The sequence below is a fragment of the Gigantopelta aegis genome, chromosome 15, assembly GCF_016097555.1.
Source record: "Gigantopelta aegis isolate Gae_Host chromosome 15, Gae_host_genome, whole genome shotgun sequence".
NCBI classification, from domain to species: Eukaryota; Metazoa; Mollusca; class Gastropoda; order Neomphalida; family Peltospiridae; genus Gigantopelta; species Gigantopelta aegis.
This window is the reverse complement of record NC_054713.1, coordinates 12,617,391-12,638,190: the sequence shown is the minus strand read 5'-3', so window position 1 is coordinate 12,638,190 and position 20,800 is coordinate 12,617,391. Positions and strand designations below refer to the sequence as shown.

General features: G+C 37.7%; 1 protein-coding gene across 1 annotated transcript in view; it reads right to left on the bottom strand.

The window, feature by feature from the left end:
• Positions 1–3,776: 3,776 nt before the first annotated feature.
• Positions 3,777–20,800, bottom strand: part of LOC121390245 (caspase-2-like) — a 38,724-nt gene continuing 21,700 nt past the window's right edge. The window contains exons 6-9 of the mRNA XM_041522025.1: positions 19,797–20,013; positions 14,195–14,422; positions 4,784–4,893; positions 3,777–4,347 (exon numbers count right to left, since the gene is read on the bottom strand). Coding sequence (XP_041377959.1) covers positions 4,189–4,347; positions 4,784–4,893; positions 14,195–14,422; positions 19,797–20,013 — 714 coding nt within the window. The 3' untranslated portion in view covers positions 3,777–4,188. The remainder of the gene's footprint in view (positions 4,348–4,783; positions 4,894–14,194; positions 14,423–19,796; positions 20,014–20,800) is intronic.

Below are 20,800 nucleotides of genomic sequence, written 5' to 3'. Positions count from 1 at the left end.
TGGAACTCGTGCAATGTAATGTGGGGTTCCAAAACTGGTCTTGAAGTCAGAATAAAAAGCCAGAAAGAGCCCCATTTACTGGACGTGGATGGGGATTCCTGCCATTATGTTCACAATGCAGCAAAAGCATTCTGCAAGCCATTCCAGTGGTTTGTTGTGCTTTACGCGAACTATTCCAGATTTGCTTTATGCTCAACATTAAGTACACAATGCCCCAGAGGTATGCGAGTCACCGGTGGTTGTCTGTTTTTTTTATATCACTCTATATACGCTTTGGCTCTTCGATGCACTAACAGTATTCTACATCGCTTGGGTCCAAGAATCGAGCAATAAAAGAACAGTGTATTTAGCTATTGTTGTGGATATATATCACAGGCTTGGAACATCAGAGTCGACAAGAAACAGAATTCGTGAAATTAGGAAGCAACTTTCACAAAAGAAACCGACAAAGGGTGACCAGGATAGGAAAACCAGGTTTGTGCAGGGGGTATTTTGTGAGAGAAAATTGACCAAATTAATTTTGGGTCTGTACTCTTCAGTATTACCTTATCTGAAAGGCTTTGTCTTGCTATTTAAGATGAAGGAACCACTTATTCACCAAATACACGAACAAAAGGTGAAGTTATTCAAGAACTTTAGCGCATGTTGCGTCAAACCAGAAGTTATCAAAACTGCAGCATCCTCATCAAAACTGAAGTCACTGGATATTCATTCAGCACCCCACCTGTTGAAATGACAAGATATGTTTGTGGGAGACAAAGCCAAAACACTCATACAAAACACACCTAGGAAAGACTCGGTAATGAAATCATTCATGAAACAGGTTGAAGAAGCTTATGTGGCTTGTGGAAAGTGTTTGCAAGCAAAGATGCCAATCAACAACCCGTTTTTGAAGTCTGTAGCTGCCATTAGTCCAGATGGCAGACGCCACTCTAACTCTTAAATACCTGGGGCAGTTACCAGTCCTTGCGCCAAATGTTCTCAGTCATGAAGAAACTGAAATGTATGACCTGTAAATCAGAAGATCCCAAACTGATGACTCTTTACCTCCTGTGAAGAACAAAGAATCGATCATTGGTGGGGTGAAGTTTATACTGCAAAGAAATATCCATGCTTGTCAAAGCTGGTATTAGCTTTACTCTCCTGTTTTCATGGCCCACAGGTGGAATCTTCCTTCACAGTCCTTGCCTTTTGAAAAACTAAGGCGAGTGAAAATTCGCTCACCTCAAAATGCTTAGGCGAGTGACAAATCGCACTCATCAAAATGATAAGGCGAGTGAAAACCAAGCATTATTAATCTATGAAGTAATTGGTACATGTAAATGTAACAATTAACCAATAAACCAATAATGTTTTCTTTTAATTTTATGTTGTTTGGTTCATTAGTGCAGTCTGACTGTTTTTTTCCTTTCAGGAATGGAGTTATAATTTATTAAAACATTTCAGTAGTGCTATGGAAATATAATTACATGTTGGCCTATACACTGATGAAGACAATTTGATTTTTTAATTACAATATGTACTATTCATATAATTTGATGCACACAATTATATATATATATATATATATATATATATATATATATATATATATATATATATAGATAGATAGATAGATAGATAAATATACACCTTTTCAGTGTTAGATGGTTTGATGAACGTGCAGCTAAATATATATAGGAATCAACTTGTCTTGAATTTCATTTATTATGTATAACGAATATGATTAGGATAGTTGGGATGGGAAAAACCCACTGGTTCCGAGGTGGTGGTTCATGAACTACGACCCAGGCATCTCAGGTGTGCACTATCGACTCGCATTATAAAAAACATTTTTTTTAAATAACTCGTGAAACGGAGGCCTGCAATTACTTCTATCGATAGTGTTGGTTAGGACATTGACATTCACGTGGCATTTTTAATTGCAACAATAACACAACCAGTCTCCCTCCCTCAACATTTTGTAACACGTCATTTGACTACCGCTACAAGTTACGAATGGCTCCGACAGCGTTACGTCATTGATATAGAACGGCCCCAATGTTGTTGATAAAAAAATATACAAACTCTGACAAAATCTGTTATTACAAAGGATTTTATTCCAAACGTGGGATGCCATAATAAAGATAATAATTAAAAAAAAAACCCATAATTTTAGACACCATCATCAATGCGTAACACGTTGTGACATTGTCAAGTAGACCAGTGTGTGCGTGCAGAATTCCAAGAGTAAAAATAATCTGACCCTGATAGCTCTGATTGGTAAATATTCCACAGAGTACTGCGCATCTAATCATGTTCCAGTCATATGGTCTGTGACTTTCTAACTAACGAAACAAAAACTAAATAGTCGGCAATGATCATTGATTATTGTTACTGTTAGTGTGTACATATATACATATATAAATAGCATATGCATATTCATTAACCTCTGGCTGAAATACAAATATTTAAATGAAGTTTTATTTGATTTTTTTTTAAAAGATAAAAAAGAAAAATAATAGACGTAAAAAAATACCTAGGCTTATTCCTACATACCTATTATCATTTCTTTTCCTTCTTTTCATTATTCGTCTAAATTTCATTTCTTTCTTTTTTTAAAAGAAAGTATAAAATTATACGATTTGCCATTTTCGGGACCTCACGTAAGCTTTGTAGGCTAACAGTTATGAACTAATCGAGACATTTTTACCGACTTCGGCGATTTCCGTAACTGTTCATTTGTGTAGGCTACAGATGCCAATTTTTAATTTAATCCCTTTTTTTTTTTTGTCATAACTATATGAACAGTATAAATAAATGAGTTATCCTTTATCAGACGTTGTGATCTATTACCTTACAAAAGTGGACTGTTTCTAATTAATAATAAATTAAATAGGCAAAGAAGTTTTGATCAGACTGGTACGTCTTCAAAGATGTCTATTAAACCAATGTTTTCCGATTTGTATAGCAAAGATAAGTATCAGTCATATATTAAAATCTTGCATGGACGCTACCGTGCTTGTAACTTTTTTTCTGGTATTATTAAACGGATCTTTCTAACAGCTACATAAGATAAATAGTGGGAATCAATATACAAAATTAAGTTACGTGCGCCGTTTGTTAAGTGCAACGTGCGTTATTTTTCACACTCGCCAGATTGAAATTACGTGCGCTGTACGAGCGCGATCGCACCCGCACACCTTAAAAAGCAAGGTCTGCATTCAGAATTATGAATGATGTCATTGACTCAAAATCAGGCGAACAAAAAATTGAAGCTTACAATTCCATTCAATATGTCAAGTATGCTTTGATGATATCAGAAAAAATTTGTGTTGAGTACTTCCGGAAAGCAGATGTTTTGCCTTTTATAACGTTATTTGGGAGGATACAAATTCTTAAAATATCGGGCGAGTCTATTTTAGTGGTCGCAGTATAGCGAACCATACCAACACGTTGGGGATGGGTTATCAATCTTCAATTTTACATTACAAATTATTTATTTATTTTAAAAAAACTAAATCAGTCTTCAGTTTTACATTACAAATAATTTATTTTATAAAATAAAACATGTTTTAATGCATTTGTAATTCACACAAAACATGTCATATACACTTGGGATAATTTGGAATGTTTTCAAATTCTTTTCAAATCACTGGCATGATTCTGCAAGGTTTTGATTGGTCAAATGAGAGGTTAACTGGACATGAGCTCCAACGGGCTGTTTTTAGATCCACATGTAATAGTGGAGCTAATTTTAATTAGATTGATTATTAACCGAAAAATTAAAACTCACATCATATTGGATTCCTTTTATTTTCATAATTTGTATAACTAACTGGCTCAGAAGTACTCTGTGCATGGTCCATTTTCAAAATTTTCCCCATGGGGGGCTTACAATGCCCCCCAAACTGCCAACTGGAAAGCCGTCTTTCAGCCTGCATTAACATTGCTATGTTTGAGTAAAAATCAGTTTTTTGGGGTATGGTGCACAATTATTTCTGTTTAATAAGTAATCCATTGATTTTGAGAGGAAATGTTTTCAGGTTAGCATGTTTGTACTTCATTTCGGCCTGCTTATTTAGGGCATACCCTTTCAACACCTCAGCTTGGAGCCCTGCCTATTTACATACTGAACTTTAAAAAAAAGGTACATTACACATTTAAATATTTTGTTTGTGTATGATATTAGCAAGAGGTCAAATGGTTTCAGCTAGTAGACTGTATGTTAGAAAGAGCGGCTGATGTCTCTGATGACGATAACCACAGGCCTGGGAAGAAGTAGAAAGCTTTCAACAGCCGTGATTCGTATGTCGACACCTGCATCGAACCGGAATCTGTCCGTCCCCGACCAACCAGACGGTTGACCTGAAAAACAAACAGCAATGAGGAATAGGAATAGGAATAGGAAAGAAAGAAAGGAAAGGAATGTTTGTTTAACAAAACCTCAGAACTACATGTATGCCTATTTGGTCTGGTTATTTCAATTCTTGTTATGTAGATTTTGTTTAACGACACCACTACAGCACATTGATTTATTAATCATCGGTTACTGGATGTCAAACGTTCAATAATTTTGACATATAGTTTTAGAGAGAAAATCTGCTTGATTTTTCCATTTGTAGCAAAGGATCTTTTATGTGCACCATCCCATAGACATGCAGGCCTTTGATATACCAGTCATGGTGCACTGGCTGAAATGGGCAATAGCTGCCCAATGGATCCACAGATGAGGATTGATCCTACACTGACCAAGCATCAGGCAAGTGCTATACCACTGGGCTACACCTGCTAATAGGCCTACCTTGGTCATCAGTTTGTTGATATCGTCTTTGTGAGCAAACTTCTGAAAGATGTAGCCAACTGCCTGGATGAACCATGTTCCTTTCATTGTGTTCCTCCATGATAAATAATCTGAAAACAATATATATATATATATATATATATATATATATATATATATATATATATATATATATATATATATCAGGGGTGGGGAAAAGCTCTTTTTTCCCCAGTCTGGGACCGATTCTCGATCTCCGAGACCGATATTATTATTTAAAAACGTATGTTTGCCGGTCTGACTTCTGTCATTCTTGTCAGTCCGAAGCATGTGTCCGTTTTTTTTGGGGCTGTGCATCTGCACATGTTTATTTGTCTACATCAATAAACTGATGTGCATTTTGATCTCAAGACTTGAACTGATCCCAAATTTAATAAAAAAAAGTGGTCACTTACATGCATCACTCTATTAGGCTAGACATTCGTTCAAAGTCACTCAGTCGGTCATGAGATTAAACAGTCGTTAACAATAAGACCATTCTTGGTGACAAAAATATATATGTTACTCTAAATGGCAATTAAAACAAAGGACCCAGCGTTTGCAACTGGTTACAATCGTTGTCCTGTCTCGATGGAAGTGTCATTGTAATCAGCACCTGTGTACAGAGCCCCGTCGGGTCCAGTGTCAAAGAGACTGACAAACTTGCAAGAGGCCTTTGTAAAATAAACACTGCTTTAAATTTAAAATAACATAAAATGTACTGAAATAATCTATAAATGTATTTATTGTGGTGTAGAATGTAGTGTATCTAATAATTATAAAGGTCTTGAAAATTATAAATGAGCACCAGTACAGGTCAAGTGATTGCTCATCCAGTCAGCGATGTCGTTATCATATAACCTCAAGCTTAATACATGTTTTTGTAAACTGTACATGCAACTTTTAACTCCAGTCCGCCATTACTAGATATTCAACTGACGTAAGAATATGTGGCGCAGTGTATTTTTGAATGGAAATAACATCAAACTCAAATGATGTCATTTTGGATGTCCTTACATCAAAATAAACTAGGGCCTAATGTTTTTTGTTTTCTGAACGCTGGGCAGCTTTCAGTGTAAAACTGCTATTGAAATGTTTTTATTTGATGACTATCAATGTATATGTCAATTATGGAGTGTCATGGAGTGTCATGGAGTGTCACCCAAGTATGTTTCCTTAAATGTCAATAAACCTAGTGTCGTGACCTCGATTAATTTTACATCTAATTTGCAAAGTTATCAAATTCTTAAAGTATGTGATCTGAAAAATATCACATACTTTGATTGCACTGAAAATGTAAGATATTATATGATAAATATTATATATATATATATATATATATATATGTATGTATGTATGTATGTGTGTGTGTGTGTGTATGTATGTATGTATGTATGTATGTATGTATGTATGTATGTGTGTATGTATGTATGTGTGTATATATATATATATATATATATATATATATATATATATATATATATATATATATATGTGTGGGTGTATATATATGTATATATATCTATATATGTATGTATATATATATATGTACACGTACATGTACATATACATACATACATATATATATATATATATATATCGTTAAAAAGTGTATGTTTTTCTCTACATGACAGGCTTGTTTCGTGAGAGAGTTGAATTATTGCTCTCACTCATCAGATGTAGATTTAATTACACCGTCAACGGAAAGCTGATGACGTAATGGACTCTGTGACGTCGAGGTTACGTCACTATGCAGGTCTATAATAGGTGATGTGTGGTATGCGCACAGAAGGTATTTGCGTCTGTGTCGACATGCTGATACGAGTTCATTCTTGGAGTTTAGTGTGCTGGTTTCAGGTTTATACATTATGAACAGTTTTTCCTTCAGGCAGAGGTTACATCTTTTGCTCGCTGGAGAGTATGATTTTGCTTTGGATAAAATTTTCCACTTAATGGTGTATGGGGTGAATCTATCCTTCAGTGTCCAAATGTACTGACTTAGCGCTGTTGCGTTCTTCTGTGTTGCGTTTTGAAAACTGCTCGTGTGCGCAGTATATCTCGTCTTAAATGTGTTCTCGGTCAAACCAACGTATGTTTCTTGCTTGTTGTTATCGAGTGTATTAACGGTAGCTTGATATATTACTCCTTTCTGCAAGCATTTGCCCTCAAGTGGACATTCAGCTCTTCGTCTACAGTTGCATTCTCTGGGGGGAACTGCGTCTTTGTCTCTGTGTTGTTGAAGTAGAGTTTTGTTATGCGCTGAAATTATTTTCCCAACATTAGGCATGCAGCTATAGCTAATTTTAACGGTGTTTCGATTTATAATTTTGTGGAGAGGGTTGCTTTTGGGAAAGCACTCATCGAGTAATCTGAGGAACTGGTGACCTACGTTGGTTTTCACGTTGGAGCTATATGGTGGGTTGTACCAGGTGATGTTTCTATTGCGGTTGTTTCTGCGTCTGTTGTTTTCTGCTGTTGGGGTGTATTTGAGGTTATAGTTATATCCGCTCTTGAGTAAGGCTTCCTTATATGGGCGTTTCGCTTCTTCAAAGATGCACTCATTCGAAGATATATCAGAAAGCCTTTTATTTATTGTTTTTGGTATACTGCGGATGATATTTGGAGGGTGGTTGCTCTTGTTGTGGATGTATAAAGGTGTGTTGTTTGGTTTCATATAGGGTTTGACTGAGCTCTTTTCAAGGTCTAGAGTTACGTCTAAGTAATCTACAGATTTTTTGTTGGCGACTATGGTGATCTTGAGTTTATGGTTTGCAAATATTCTGCAAATATCTTTTTTGATTATCTCTATGGTTCTCGGTGACTCATTGAATGCAGCTAGGCCATCGTCGCGATATAGTCCTATATTGTTGCCGTATTTGGCTTGTAGTTCTGAAAGAAGAAAGAGCCCGACTATTTCGCAAATTTCTGCTCCATCGTAACTACCCATAGTTACATCAAACCGTGATTGTTTGCCTCTTTTGCACCATGCCTTGCTGTTGTTAAATAGCAGTGAATTTCTTGCTTGTAATATTATTTCCATCTCATCGCTAGAAATATCATCGAATTTGGATGCGAACTGTAGGGCTTGTTTCACGAGATTTTCTGTTATGGACGGATAAAAATCGCATATGTCGAAACATATGAAAGAATAGTTGGATTTATTGGATATTGCTTTAAACCACTTAATCACGTCTGACGTGTTCCTCCACTGGTTTGTTCTGGTTGTGTTCAGAATCTTTCTGTTGATTCTCTCTAAGATTTTTTTGCTTATTATGCCAATTTCCGGTTTAGATGGGTTTATTAGTCTACAGGTGGGTTTATTGGAGAAGTTTGGTTTGTGGTCTTTTAACGTAATAAATGCTTCACTTTTTGCTGTTGTATCTATGCGGTCTGCTAGATTTAGTTTTTCTGCAATGTGTTTGTCTTTAGTGGTTATCTCTTGTTCTGAGTTCTGTGGCGCTGTTTTATATGCTTTGGTTGTGTTGCTATCTAGTAGTCTGTTGTAAGTGGTGGTGTCTAGCTTGTAAAAGTTTGTGGTTTTATCGGCAGGTACGAGTAGTTTCTTGTCATGTTTTATAGTGTTTATGTCCTTAGCGAGTTTTCGCTGTAGTTGGTTGCTTGATGTGTTGTTAAATTGTAGATTTTTAGCTAGTCTTACCATTTTTTCTTCGAAGTTCTTGAGTTCTGGTATAGAAGGAGGGGATTTGGTGGTGTTAAATCCGTATGTTTCTTTCTGTTGTGTTGCAACTTCGGGATTGAGGAAGAAGAAAGATCTCCATCTTAATCTCCTTAGGAATGACTCGGTCTTTTCTAAGAAGCATTTTCTGTAGTCATCAGGTTTCGCGATCGGTATATTTTTGGTAGAGTATCCAAAGTTTACACATTCCATGGCGGCTTTCAGAGTGCTCAACAATATAAGGAGCTTTGTAATAGTAGTCGTTTTCGAGTTGAAAGACGCTATTTTATAGAGTGCTCAACCGTGTGGGAGCCAGATATATCGTTAAAAAGTGTATGTTTTTTCTCTACATGACAGGCTTGTTTCGTGAGAGAGTTGAATTATTGCTCTCACTCATCAGATGTAGATTTAATTACACCGTCAACGGAAAGCTGATGACGTAATGGACTCTGTGACGTCGAGGTTACGTCACTATGCAGGTCTATAATAGGTGATGTGTGGTATGCGCACAGAAGGTATTTGCGTCTGTGTCGACATGCTGATACGAGTTCATTCTTGGAGTTTAGTGTGCTGGTTTCAGGTTTATACATTATGAACAGTTTTTCCTTCAGGCAGAGGTTACATCTTTTGCTCGCTGGAGAGTATGATTTTGCTTTGGATAAAATTTTCCACTTAATGGTGTATGGGGTGAATCTATCCTTCAGTGTCCAAATGTACTGACTTAGCGCTGTTGCGTTCTTCTGTGTTGCGTTTTGAAAACTGCTCGTGTGCGCAGTATATCTCGTCTTAAATGTGTTCTCGGTCAAACCAACGTATGTTTCTTGCTTGTTGTTATCGAGTGTATTAACGGTAGCTTGATATATTACTCCTTTCTGCAAGCATTTGCCCTCAAGTGGACATTCAGCTCTTCGTCTACAGTTGCATTCTCTGGGGGGAACTGCGTCTTTGTCTCTGTGTTGTTGAAGTAGAGTTTTGTTATGCGCTGAAATTATTTTCCCAACATTAGGCATGCAGCTATAGCTAATTTTAACGGTGTTTCGATTTATAATTTTGTGGAGAGGGTTGCTTTTGGGAAAGCACTCATCGAGTAATCTGAGGAACTGGTGACCTACGTTGGTTTTCACGTTGGAGCTATATGGTGGGTTGTACCAGGTGATGTTTCTATTGCGGTTGTTTCTGCGTCTGTTGTTTTCTGCTGTTGGGGTGTATTTGAGGTTATAGTTATATCCGCTCTTGAGTAAGGCTTCCTTATATGGGCGTTTCGCTTCTTCAAAGATGCACTCATTCGAAGATATATCAGAAAGCCTTTTATTTATTGTTTTTGGTATACTGCGGATGATATTTGGAGGGTGGTTGCTCTTGTTGTGGATGTATAAAGGTGTGTTGTTTGGTTTCATATAGGGTTTGACTGAGCTCTTTTCAAGGTCTAGAGTTACGTCTAAGTAATCTACAGATTTTTTGTTGGCGACTATGGTGATCTTGAGTTTATGGTTTGCAAATATTCTGCAAATATCTTTTTTGATTATCTCTATGGTTCTCGGTGACTCATTGAATGCAGCTAGGCCATCGTCGCGATATAGTCCTATATTGTTGCCGTATTTGGCTTGTAGTTCTGAAAGAAGAAAGAGCCCGACTATTTCGCAAATTTCTGCTCCATCGTAACTACCCATAGTTACATCAAACCGTGATTGTTTGCCTCTTTTGCACCATGCCTTGCTGTTGTTAAATAGCAGTGAATTTCTTGCTTGTAATATTATTTCCATCTCATCGCTAGAAATATCATCGAATTTGGATGCGAACTGTAGGGCTTGTTTCACGAGATTTTCTGTTATGGACGGATAAAAATCGCATATGTCGAAACATATGAAAGAATAGTTGGATTTATTGGATATTGCTTTAAACCACTTAATCACGTCTGACGTGTTCCTCCACTGGTTTGTTCTGGTTGTGTTCAGAATCTTTCTGTTGATTCTCTCTAAGATTTTTTTGCTTATTATGCCAATTTCCGGTTTAGATGGGTTTATTAGTCTACAGGTGGGTTTATTGGAGAAGTTTGGTTTGTGGTCTTTTAACGTAATAAATGCTTCACTTTTTGCTGTTGTATCTATGCGGTCTGCTAGATTTAGTTTTTCTGCAATGTGTTTGTCTTTAGTGGTTATCTCTTGTTCTGAGTTCTGTGGCGCTGTTTTATATGCTTTGGTTGTGTTGCTATCTAGTAGTCTGTTGTAAGTGGTGGTGTCTAGCTTGTAAAAGTTTGTGGTTTTATCGGCAGGTACGAGTAGTTTCTTGTCATGTTTTATAGTGTTTATGTCCTTAGCGAGTTTTCGCTGTAGTTGGTTGCTTGATGTGTTGTTAAATTGTAGATTTTTAGCTAGTCTTACCATTTTTTCTTCGAAGTTCTTGAGTTCTGGTATAGAAGGAGGGGATTTGGTGGTGTTAAATCCGTATGTTTCTTTCTGTTGTGTTGCAACTTCGGGATTGAGGAAGAAGAAAGATCTCCATCTTAATCTCCTTAGGAATGACTCGGTCTTTTCTAAGAAGCATTTTCTGTAGTCATCAGGTTTCGCGATCGGTATATTTTTGGTAGAGTATCCAAAGTTTACACATTCCATGGCGGCTTTCAGAGTGCTCAACAATATATGCACTAACACATTTTTTATATATATATATACACACACACACACACAAACACACAAACGCATATGATAAATAATCTAATAAAAAATAAAAAATAAAATAAAATAAATAAATATATACAGAGAGAGAGAGAGAGAGAGAGAGAGAGAGAGAGACCAGTAATTTTATTTATCCTGCCAATCCAACTTATTTATTCCACTACCATGAACCCAGCATGGCTTTTGCAGTATGACGTCATATAATATACAATATACATCATGACGTCATTCTTTGTATGATGCTAGCTACATCATTTTGTCACATACATAAAGCATTTCTAACTTCTAATTCATAAATAAATATGTCTCTTTCAGGGCTAGCCCTGGGTTGCTATTTTTGTTCGCCAAAAAATTTGCCAATCCTTAATTTCTTTCGCCAATCTAAATATATATTCGCCAATTACATTTGGGCATTTCAGTCAAAAGATTTTGTTTTTAATCTCGTTCTTTATGATAATATAGTAAATGCTAAAATGTACTTATTATTCAGTTTACGTCTTGTATGGCATTGTTTTAGAGGATGTATTTTTTTTACTAATCTAATAATGAAATGCTGCTGATGTCTAGGGCTGGCTGTAACCCAGTGGTAAAGCACTTGTCTGATGTGTGGTCAGTCTAGGGTCAATTCCCATCGATGATCCCATCAAGTTATTTCTCATTGAAGTCAGTGCACCATGACTGGTATATATCACAAAAAAGGCAGTTTTATTTTTTGTATGCATCAGATAATGATATAAATTGTATGTTTCTCTGTAATTTGAAAGAAGCAAGTCAAATTTGATCAGATATATTTTCCGCCAAAAATTCATCAGACTAAGATACTCTATAGTATATTCATATATGCAGGGCCGTACCCTCTGGGTAGCTCCCGATAATCTCACTTTTTGTTTTTTACTCCAGAAAATAGCATACACATCTTCAGGTTTAATTTGTGTAGTATTTCATTCATTTTTTATGAAAAGTAGTGCCCCCCACCCCCACTAGGATTTTGATCAGGGTACGGTCCTGATATTTTTGCACCACAAGTGTGAAATGGTAAGTACCGGCACATAGCCAGTCACCCAAATCTGTCACGGACCAGGTGTCTGGCTTTCCAAACGCCGGACCCGGGACAGACACCTCGAAACCTTCGTGGTATAGGAGCATGTTAAAACTTATTCATCCAACCAGTCACCCAAAATAAAGACAAAGGAAACATCTTTATATGTTACTGCTATCAAAACACTGGCACTTGACTCTCTTTCATAAGTGGGGAAAAAAAGTTCTTTTAGTTTCACAACGTGTTTCGAGTTTTGCATTTCTCGGCAAGGGTAGGAGGGATGTATCATGTCGGCGTTAATATTACGTCAATAGACATAGCACAAATAAATTATAATTTCCCCACTGATTATGTTGGAAATAAAATCTGTAAACATAGCAAGTTTTAATTAATAATGATTGTATATCAGTGAGAAACAATATATATCCCTCACCAACGCACCCACCACGTGACCTAGATTTACCACATTTACCGTACGACAAAACATGACTAATAAAAAAGTAAAACTTGTTGTCGCTAGTAATCAAACATTTAGTATCAACAATGCAACATGTCTTAAACTGTACTTCACATTATTTAATCGCGTTTTCTAGCAGTAGTTGGCAGTACACTATTTAGTAGTAGACTGGCCACGCGGACATGCAAATGGCGTTTATTCACACTGTGAGGCAGATCAATTGAATAAAACTGGTTAAAAGAAATGGCAAAACATCTTTCGCAAATTTTTTCGCCAAACTAAAAATTCTTTTGCCAATTTATTTTTTTTGTCCGCAATTGGCGACTTTGGCAAACGACAGCGCGAGCCCTGCTCTTTTTATCTTTATTGTGATACCAAACTTTACTTACAAGTATATACTGTACTAAAACAAATTATTTTAAGAGTATCTATATTTTTGGTCACTGACTGAAAATAAAGAAATTTATGTAGTCATCATATCTCACCAGGCTCACGCTTTTGTGGGAGGGAGGGGTGCTAATGTTTGCCCGAGTTAAACACAAATTTTTGAATCTGGATAACAATGTTTATTTAAACAGTTATATAGGACTCCAAACGAATCACTATGCATTTTTACATGGATTACAACTAATATTTTGAGTTGAATGATGGAAATACATGGGGAAAGGTTTTCAGGCCAGTTCATTTTGCCAGAAAAAAAATCCATAATTTTTGCCCAAATGTGAAGATTTGCTACAATTCAACATCGACTAACAAGTAAACCACATCTATAGGTTAACCATAACTACAAGTAAACCATGACTATACTTCAACCACAATTACAAGTAAAACACAACTATAGGTCAACTATTACTACAAGTAAACTGCAACTACGAGTAAACTATGACTATAGGTCAACCATAACTACAAGTAAACCGTGACTACAAGTAAACCACAATTATAGGTCAACCACAATTACAAGTAAAACACAACAACTATAGGTCAACCACAACTACAAGTAAAACACAATAGGTCAACAACAACTACAAGTAAAACACAACTATAGGTCAACCACAATTACAAGTAAATCGTGACTACAAGCAAACCAAAACGATAGGTGAACCACAACTACAAGTAAAACACAACTATAGGTCAACCACAACTACAAGTAAAACAACTATAGGTCAATCACAACTACAAGTAAAACACAACTATAGGTCAACAACCACAACTACAAGTAAAACACAACTATAGGTCAACCACAATTACAAGTAAACCGTGACTACAAGTAAATCAAAACTATAGGTCAACCACAACTACAAGTAAAACACAACTATAGGTCAACCACAAACTACAAGTAAAACACAACTATAGGTCAACCACAACTACAAGTATACCGTGACTACAAGTAAACAACGACTACAATGGTGACTACAAGTAAATGGTAACTGCAACAGTGACTACAAGTAAATGGCAACTATAAGTAAATCACAACTACAAGTAAATCACAACTATTATATAGTGACTTGGAATATTTGGGGGGGTTTTTACTGGGGTTTTTTTTTACCTGGAATAGTGGCCGATGCTATGAAAACATCTCCTCCGGCTGGTACCGAGGTCTCTGTCTTGACGTCGGCCACAGTGTCATCTCTCGACTCATCAACTGTGGTTTTATTTAACTTTAGACCTTTCATCTTCTTCAGTGAAAGCTCCATGTTATCGGGTTCACTGCCACTGCTACTGCTACTGATAACTGGTTCCGCTGAGGCAATGGGTGCACCAGGGTCAACATTTTCTATAAACAAATTATAAAAACCAAATGAAGAGTTCATTTCTAAAATGGGATTTACGACAATTTCCAAATTTTAGAGTTAATAGTGAAAGTCCTAGAGGGTAAGGAGGGTTAAAAAAAACAAAAACAACATACCCTAAAATCTTAGAAATTAATGGATACATTTTTATAACTTTTAATTTATATACTGACACACAATAAAAACGCAAAAACAACTATTCATTGCAAATAATGACAAACTATTAATGAATAGATGAATAATGTAATATGACATTAATGACTGGTATTCATGAGATACATTCACATGGAAACATGGCCAGTTATCATCAATAATTGAGTTGCATTCGTAATCGAAAAGTTCAAACCTCCCCCCCATATCAAGGTCAGTATCTGGTGTGTCCACCATTGGTCCGTGAGCACGCGTGAAGACGACGGGGAAAGGATTGGCTCAAACATCTCAAATAAGCCACAGGAATGTTCCTCCACTCCTCCTGCAATGCCTGTGCAAGCTCAGCGACGTTACGCGGTGGTGGCTGGCGGTGACGTACACGACGTCCTAACTCATCCCACATGTGTTCAATTGGGTTCAAATCCGGGGAAACAGCGGGCCAGTTCATAACGGTGATACCGGCTTGTTGCAGGAATGCCTGGGTAATTCTTGCAGTATGTGGACAGGCATTGTCTTGTTGAAACAGCAGGGGACCTCCTGGTCTTCGGTGACGGCGCAAAGTGGCTGAATAACTGGTCTTAGAATAACGTCAACATAACGCTGGGCTGTAAGGGCATCGTGGACAATGATGAGATCACTCCTGAAATCACAGTTGATTTGCCCCCCCCATACCATCAGACAACCACCGCCAAACCAATCATGTTCCCTCACACATCCGTCAGCGTACCGTTCATGGAGTCTCCTGTACACACATGCTCTTCCATTGGCAAAGGAGACAGAGAAACGGGACTCATCTGAGAAACAATGCTCCGGTAAAAGGCTGGTGGATGATTACCATTCTGGACAGCAAACTGTAGTCTCGCAGCACGATGTCGCGGTGTCATGATGTTACCGTTGTACGGGCGTCTGCATCCGAGTCCAGTCGTTCTGAGTTGACGGATGACCGTCATCGGATGGATATGCCTTCCATGACGTCCTATCGTGTTGCTTGCTGTCATCGTCGCAGTTCTGAACCGGTCATGGAGGTGGTGTCGTCGAATCTGCCGATCTTGGCGTGGGGTCATAACGAGACGTTGACCAGGTCGAGGTCGATCATGGACACTCCCGGTCTGTTGATGACGTTCAACAAGTCGTCCAATAGTTGATGGATGGACTCTGAAGGTCCTAGCAACTTGACTTTGCGAAGTCCCCCCTTGAACCATGCCCAACGTTCGCTCCCTTTGTTCTTCTCTAAGTGGTGTCATTCTTAATGTGACGAGGAATATGACACCGTTACGTGACTTTTATGTGTCCACATACTGGCATTTCACGTGCATTGCATGCAGAATGACTGAGCATGTAGTGAACGCATTTCACACCATTTTGTGTGTTTATGCTATTGTATGTGTAACGATAACAAAACCAGGATTAAAACCCAGACAAAAGTACCAATCAATGGCTTCCTCTCATAAATTGTTATTTTAAGTCCAATGAATATATTTTTCATTAATCACAACAAAATACTGAACAATATCTGTTTTGTGTTTTCATTGTGTGTCAGTATAGATGATAGTAAGAGAACTGCAACTTAAAAATCAGGGCATAAAATTTGGTCTGTCTGTCGGTTATGCAAAACCAATATCGACACGAACAACGGATCGTTCGTGCAAAAACTTGAATAAAATGATAAGAAAACAGGCCTAGCATTGCAGGTGTGAGAAAAAAAACAATGTATCCGTTTGAACTCGACATCACAGTCAGTTACAAAGTCGGCACTGTCATTAGAAGTGTCAATAACATTTAGTGACATAGTTGCACATTCCCTTTGATCATTTTGCTACGTGCGGAAAACAATACGTGGTTTGGAAATTAAAGCAGTTTATGAGTATTTATTAAACGTGATATAGAGTTGTAAAATGTCAGGACCTAATGCGAAAAAACGCAAAAAGGACACTGTTAGTGAAAAAACTTTTCCCGACGATTTCGCAGTTAATACAAACGAGAATGGCGACATATGTAAAGTTATATGCAACATATGTATGGACAATTTTGTGGCTATCTGTAGTGAAGCTAGGTTAAGACAAATGAAAGGGTCAGCTTTGGACAATGTCAAAAATTATGTTGATGGGGTGTCATTTGTTCACAAAGGAAACCTTGAACGGCATGTTAAGTCCGACGGCCTACACGACTGGGCAAAGAAGAAATTTGCACTGTGCATCTGCAGCTTCGTCTTCTGACAAAACTACATGGTCTCGTGGTAAATATTCTTGTCACGATAAACTCGTGCAATAGATAGGAAGCGAAAAAAATGTATGTGAAGTTCTGTATATTTATTTACTTTTTGACACCTGTGTGGTTACGTTGAAATATATGCATTAATTCTGAAACGTATTGTAATGAAAACAAGTACAACCCTTGCTAAATCAATTTATTAAAATATGACATACACAGCGAAGAAAATAGTACGTTTAATAAGGGACTTTAAAATAACGAAGTGGAAATTAGAACATGAAGAAACACCGAGTTGCAGCATTTATTGGATCGATCGAGCATTCGCAGAACTTCGGGTCTATTCGTTTCGTTCAGACTATTGTTTGGCGCCAACAAGTACTCCCCTGTAACAAAACCGATGGGGTAGTGTGCTGAAATGTAAATGGCAGCTTTCAAGTTAGTCCCAGCATACCAAATAATAATAATAATTTAGTATTTATGATAAGAATTTGGAGAAAAGCTACGAAAATCACCCATCTTAGATTCTCATTTGATTACCGTTACCGGTTAACCTTTTCATTTGTATCTGAACCACTGGAGAAAATCGTTTGTGCAAACACTAAAACCACACGAACGACATATCGTTTGTCTGAAAAAATAAATTTTACGCCCTGAAAATGTTTCAAATCCCATGAAATACAGCGTCCAAATTCAAAATAATAACTATATATAGTCCATCCCATCCTTTTATAAAAATGTTTTTTGTAAATAATTTCAGTTTGATTTAACGTAAGAAGAAAAGTAAAAGTGTTTTGGAAATAACAAAAAGTGAATTTTTGTGTGCAATTAAACAAATATTTGGTTCAGAAATAAATAAAACTGTAATACATACCATAGTAAGAAAACGACGCTTGCAGCATTATGGGTGCCATTTTGATTTTATTGATTGGTAGACTTGAAACGAAATAACTCTATTTTACTAATTTAACTAAAGAGGGAGCAACAAGAAAATATTCAGAGTTATCTCATTAAAGCAAGACTATAGCCTCTATTAGAAACATACTTATCTGCCCTTGATTTGCAAAGCGCTGAGCGACCTCAATCAGCCACTAAATGACTTCTGGCACGTTCACGCTCCAGCCGCTTGCAACAAAGGCCCTTTGTTACTACTGAATTGTGGAGTAGTCATCGACTTGTTCTTTTATTTTTTTATGTTAATAAAGTTTTATCTTATTATTACTGTTTGTTAGATTGTGTGCAATCTCCTTCTTTTACAGAAAAGTAACTGTACAATATGTTTTGACATGCCGTAGTCAAAAGAAAACCTCCCAAATTAATACAAATGTGATTAATGTTTGCCACTGTTACGGCACTGTATGTCACTTTTCTTGATCTAGGAGCAACAACGATGGTTTATATGTGTGTGTGTGTCTGTGTGTGTGTGTGTGTGCATATGCATGTGCGTGTGTGCGCGTGCATGCGTACCCCCTCCCCATGCCACTTTCCTACGCCATGGGTACTATATGTACATAGATAAAACTTTTTTGTTAAATGTACATGTTCGTCTGGGTTATGTTTTTGGTTGTACATGTGTACTGGTGCGTGGGCTTGTTTTGTAGGCTATTGTTTATTTGGGGGCAGATTTGTTGTTGTTGTTACTGGGGTTTTCTTTGGGGGGAGGTAAAATTGTTGAGGGAGGGTATTTTTTAAATATTAGGTTTTTTGTTTTGCTTGCCACTTACGTTTATAATCATGTATACAACAATGTCTTCATTTCAACATGTTGGGCATCTACCTACCTTAAATAATCGGCATGCAAGACTAACATAAATATATTTACACAAATATTTTGACGTAAACAAAACAGGTACTGTTACTATAGGTAGATTGTTTTAGGTTAAATTATATATTTAGTTGTTATTACAGCAAAATTTACACTTTATAATGCAATGTAGCCTATATAGGCCTAATTGATTTGCAGAAAACGAAATATTTAGTCAAACAGACACGTGTGCAGGAAATTGTATAGAGGAAGTCTAGACTAGCTGTGGTGTTTTTAGTGGAGGGGTCGGGTCATGCGTCCCCGGAAATACATTGGAAAAAACAAACAAACATAATATAGCACGTGGGGAAGGGGAATGTTCTTATTGGAATAATACATATAGTCTGTCCCCATCCTCCTATAAAAATGCTGTTTTGTTGTTTTTTAAATAATTTGGTTCGACGTAAAAATAAAAATAACAAAAATATACTATTTTTGTGTGTAATTTAGAAAACAAGCAGCTCAGAAATAAATAACTCGTAGAAAATTCCATAGTATGAAAAAATGCGTTCCCCGTGGGACGCACTATAAACATATTTCTATTATCTATTACAACAGTATTACTGTCACACACAATTCATTAAAACTGTAGGTGTGTTTGTATGTTTAACGGTAAATGAAATTATAATTAATGTCGAGGCGAGATTGCAGCTTTGAAAAAATAAAATAAAAAAATCCATGCAAGAAAACCAAAACAATCAGGGAGGGTGACAGCACGCTAGATTCATCTCCTATATTTAACACATGGTCAGTTATGACAAAACGCAATTTCATCAACTTAACTTTTGCCTGTATCATTCTTTATTTTTAAAGCAAAGGTGGGGACATTTATGATGTCAGGGGCTGGCATGCATAAATCTCAGCTGAAGACTCACAAACAACTGTGGTTATTAGCCATTCTTGTTGTAACAGGAACACGCCAGAACTAGAGAGCAGTTGGGGGACATAACTCTGCCTAATTTTTCAAGCTAATTTCTAATAGAGGCTATATACCAGTATCTCCTAAGTTCAAGGACCATAACTGTCAAAAATGGGTAAATTGCCACAAAAGTCAAACTTGATCTATAACAGCATTGTCCAAAAAACATCTGGACAGACAAGATCGACGGTGATGACACATGCAGTCCCCTCCAATAAATAAATATTGTTTACACCAAACAATTGTGATTCATTTAACATAATTATTATTCACTTACGCCCTTGGCAGGCTTGGAAAAAGAACAGCTTGGGCTTCCCACTAAGAGTTTGGCAGTTATTCCCGTTGAAGGCTCCTGTGATTTTATCCTTCTGTACCAGTTCCCCGTCTACTCCATATATACTCTGGCTCTCTCCGTGAGACAGAACGAACAGAACGAAGCTGTCGTACGAAGTGTGGTCCATCTGACTGAACTGGTTTACAGTGTTTTGGATTTTCTGAAATTGAAATCATACAATCTGAACAACAAAACCATTATCCATGATCAAGACTGTCTCTGCACAGGGGTGGGACGTAGGCTTAGCCCAGTGGTAAAGCGCTCGCTTGATGATGCACGGTCGGTTTGGGATCGATTCCCGTCGGTGCACCCAGGATGTAGCCCAGTGGTAAAGCGCTCGCTTGATGATGCACGGTCGGTTTGGGATCGATCCCCATCGGTGCACCCAGGACGTAGCCCAGTGGTAAAGCGCTCGCTTGATGATGCACGGTCGGTTTGGGATCGATTCCCGTCGGTGCACCCAGGATGTAGCCCAGTGGTAAAGCGCTCGCTTGATGATGCACGGTCGGTTTGGGATCGATTCCCGTCGGTGCACCCAGGATGTAGCCCAGTGGTAAAGCGCTCGCTTGATGATGCACGGTCGGTTTGGGATCGATCCCCATCGGTGCACCCAGGACGTAGCCCAGTGGTAAAGCGCTCGCTTGATGATGCACGGTCGGTTTGGGATCGATTCCCGTTGGTGCACCCAGGATGTAGCCCAGTGGTAAAGCGCTCGCTTGATGATGCACGGTCGGTTTGGGATCGATCCCCATCGGTGCACCCAGGACGTAGCCCAGTGGTAAAGCGCTCGCTTGATGATGCACGGTCGGTTTGGGATCGATTCCCGTCGGTGCACCCAGGATGTAGCCCAGTGGTAAAGCATTCGCTTGATGATGTGTGGTCGGTTTGGGATCGATCCCAGTCGGTGTGCCCACTGGGCTATTTATCGTTCCAGATGGTGCACCACG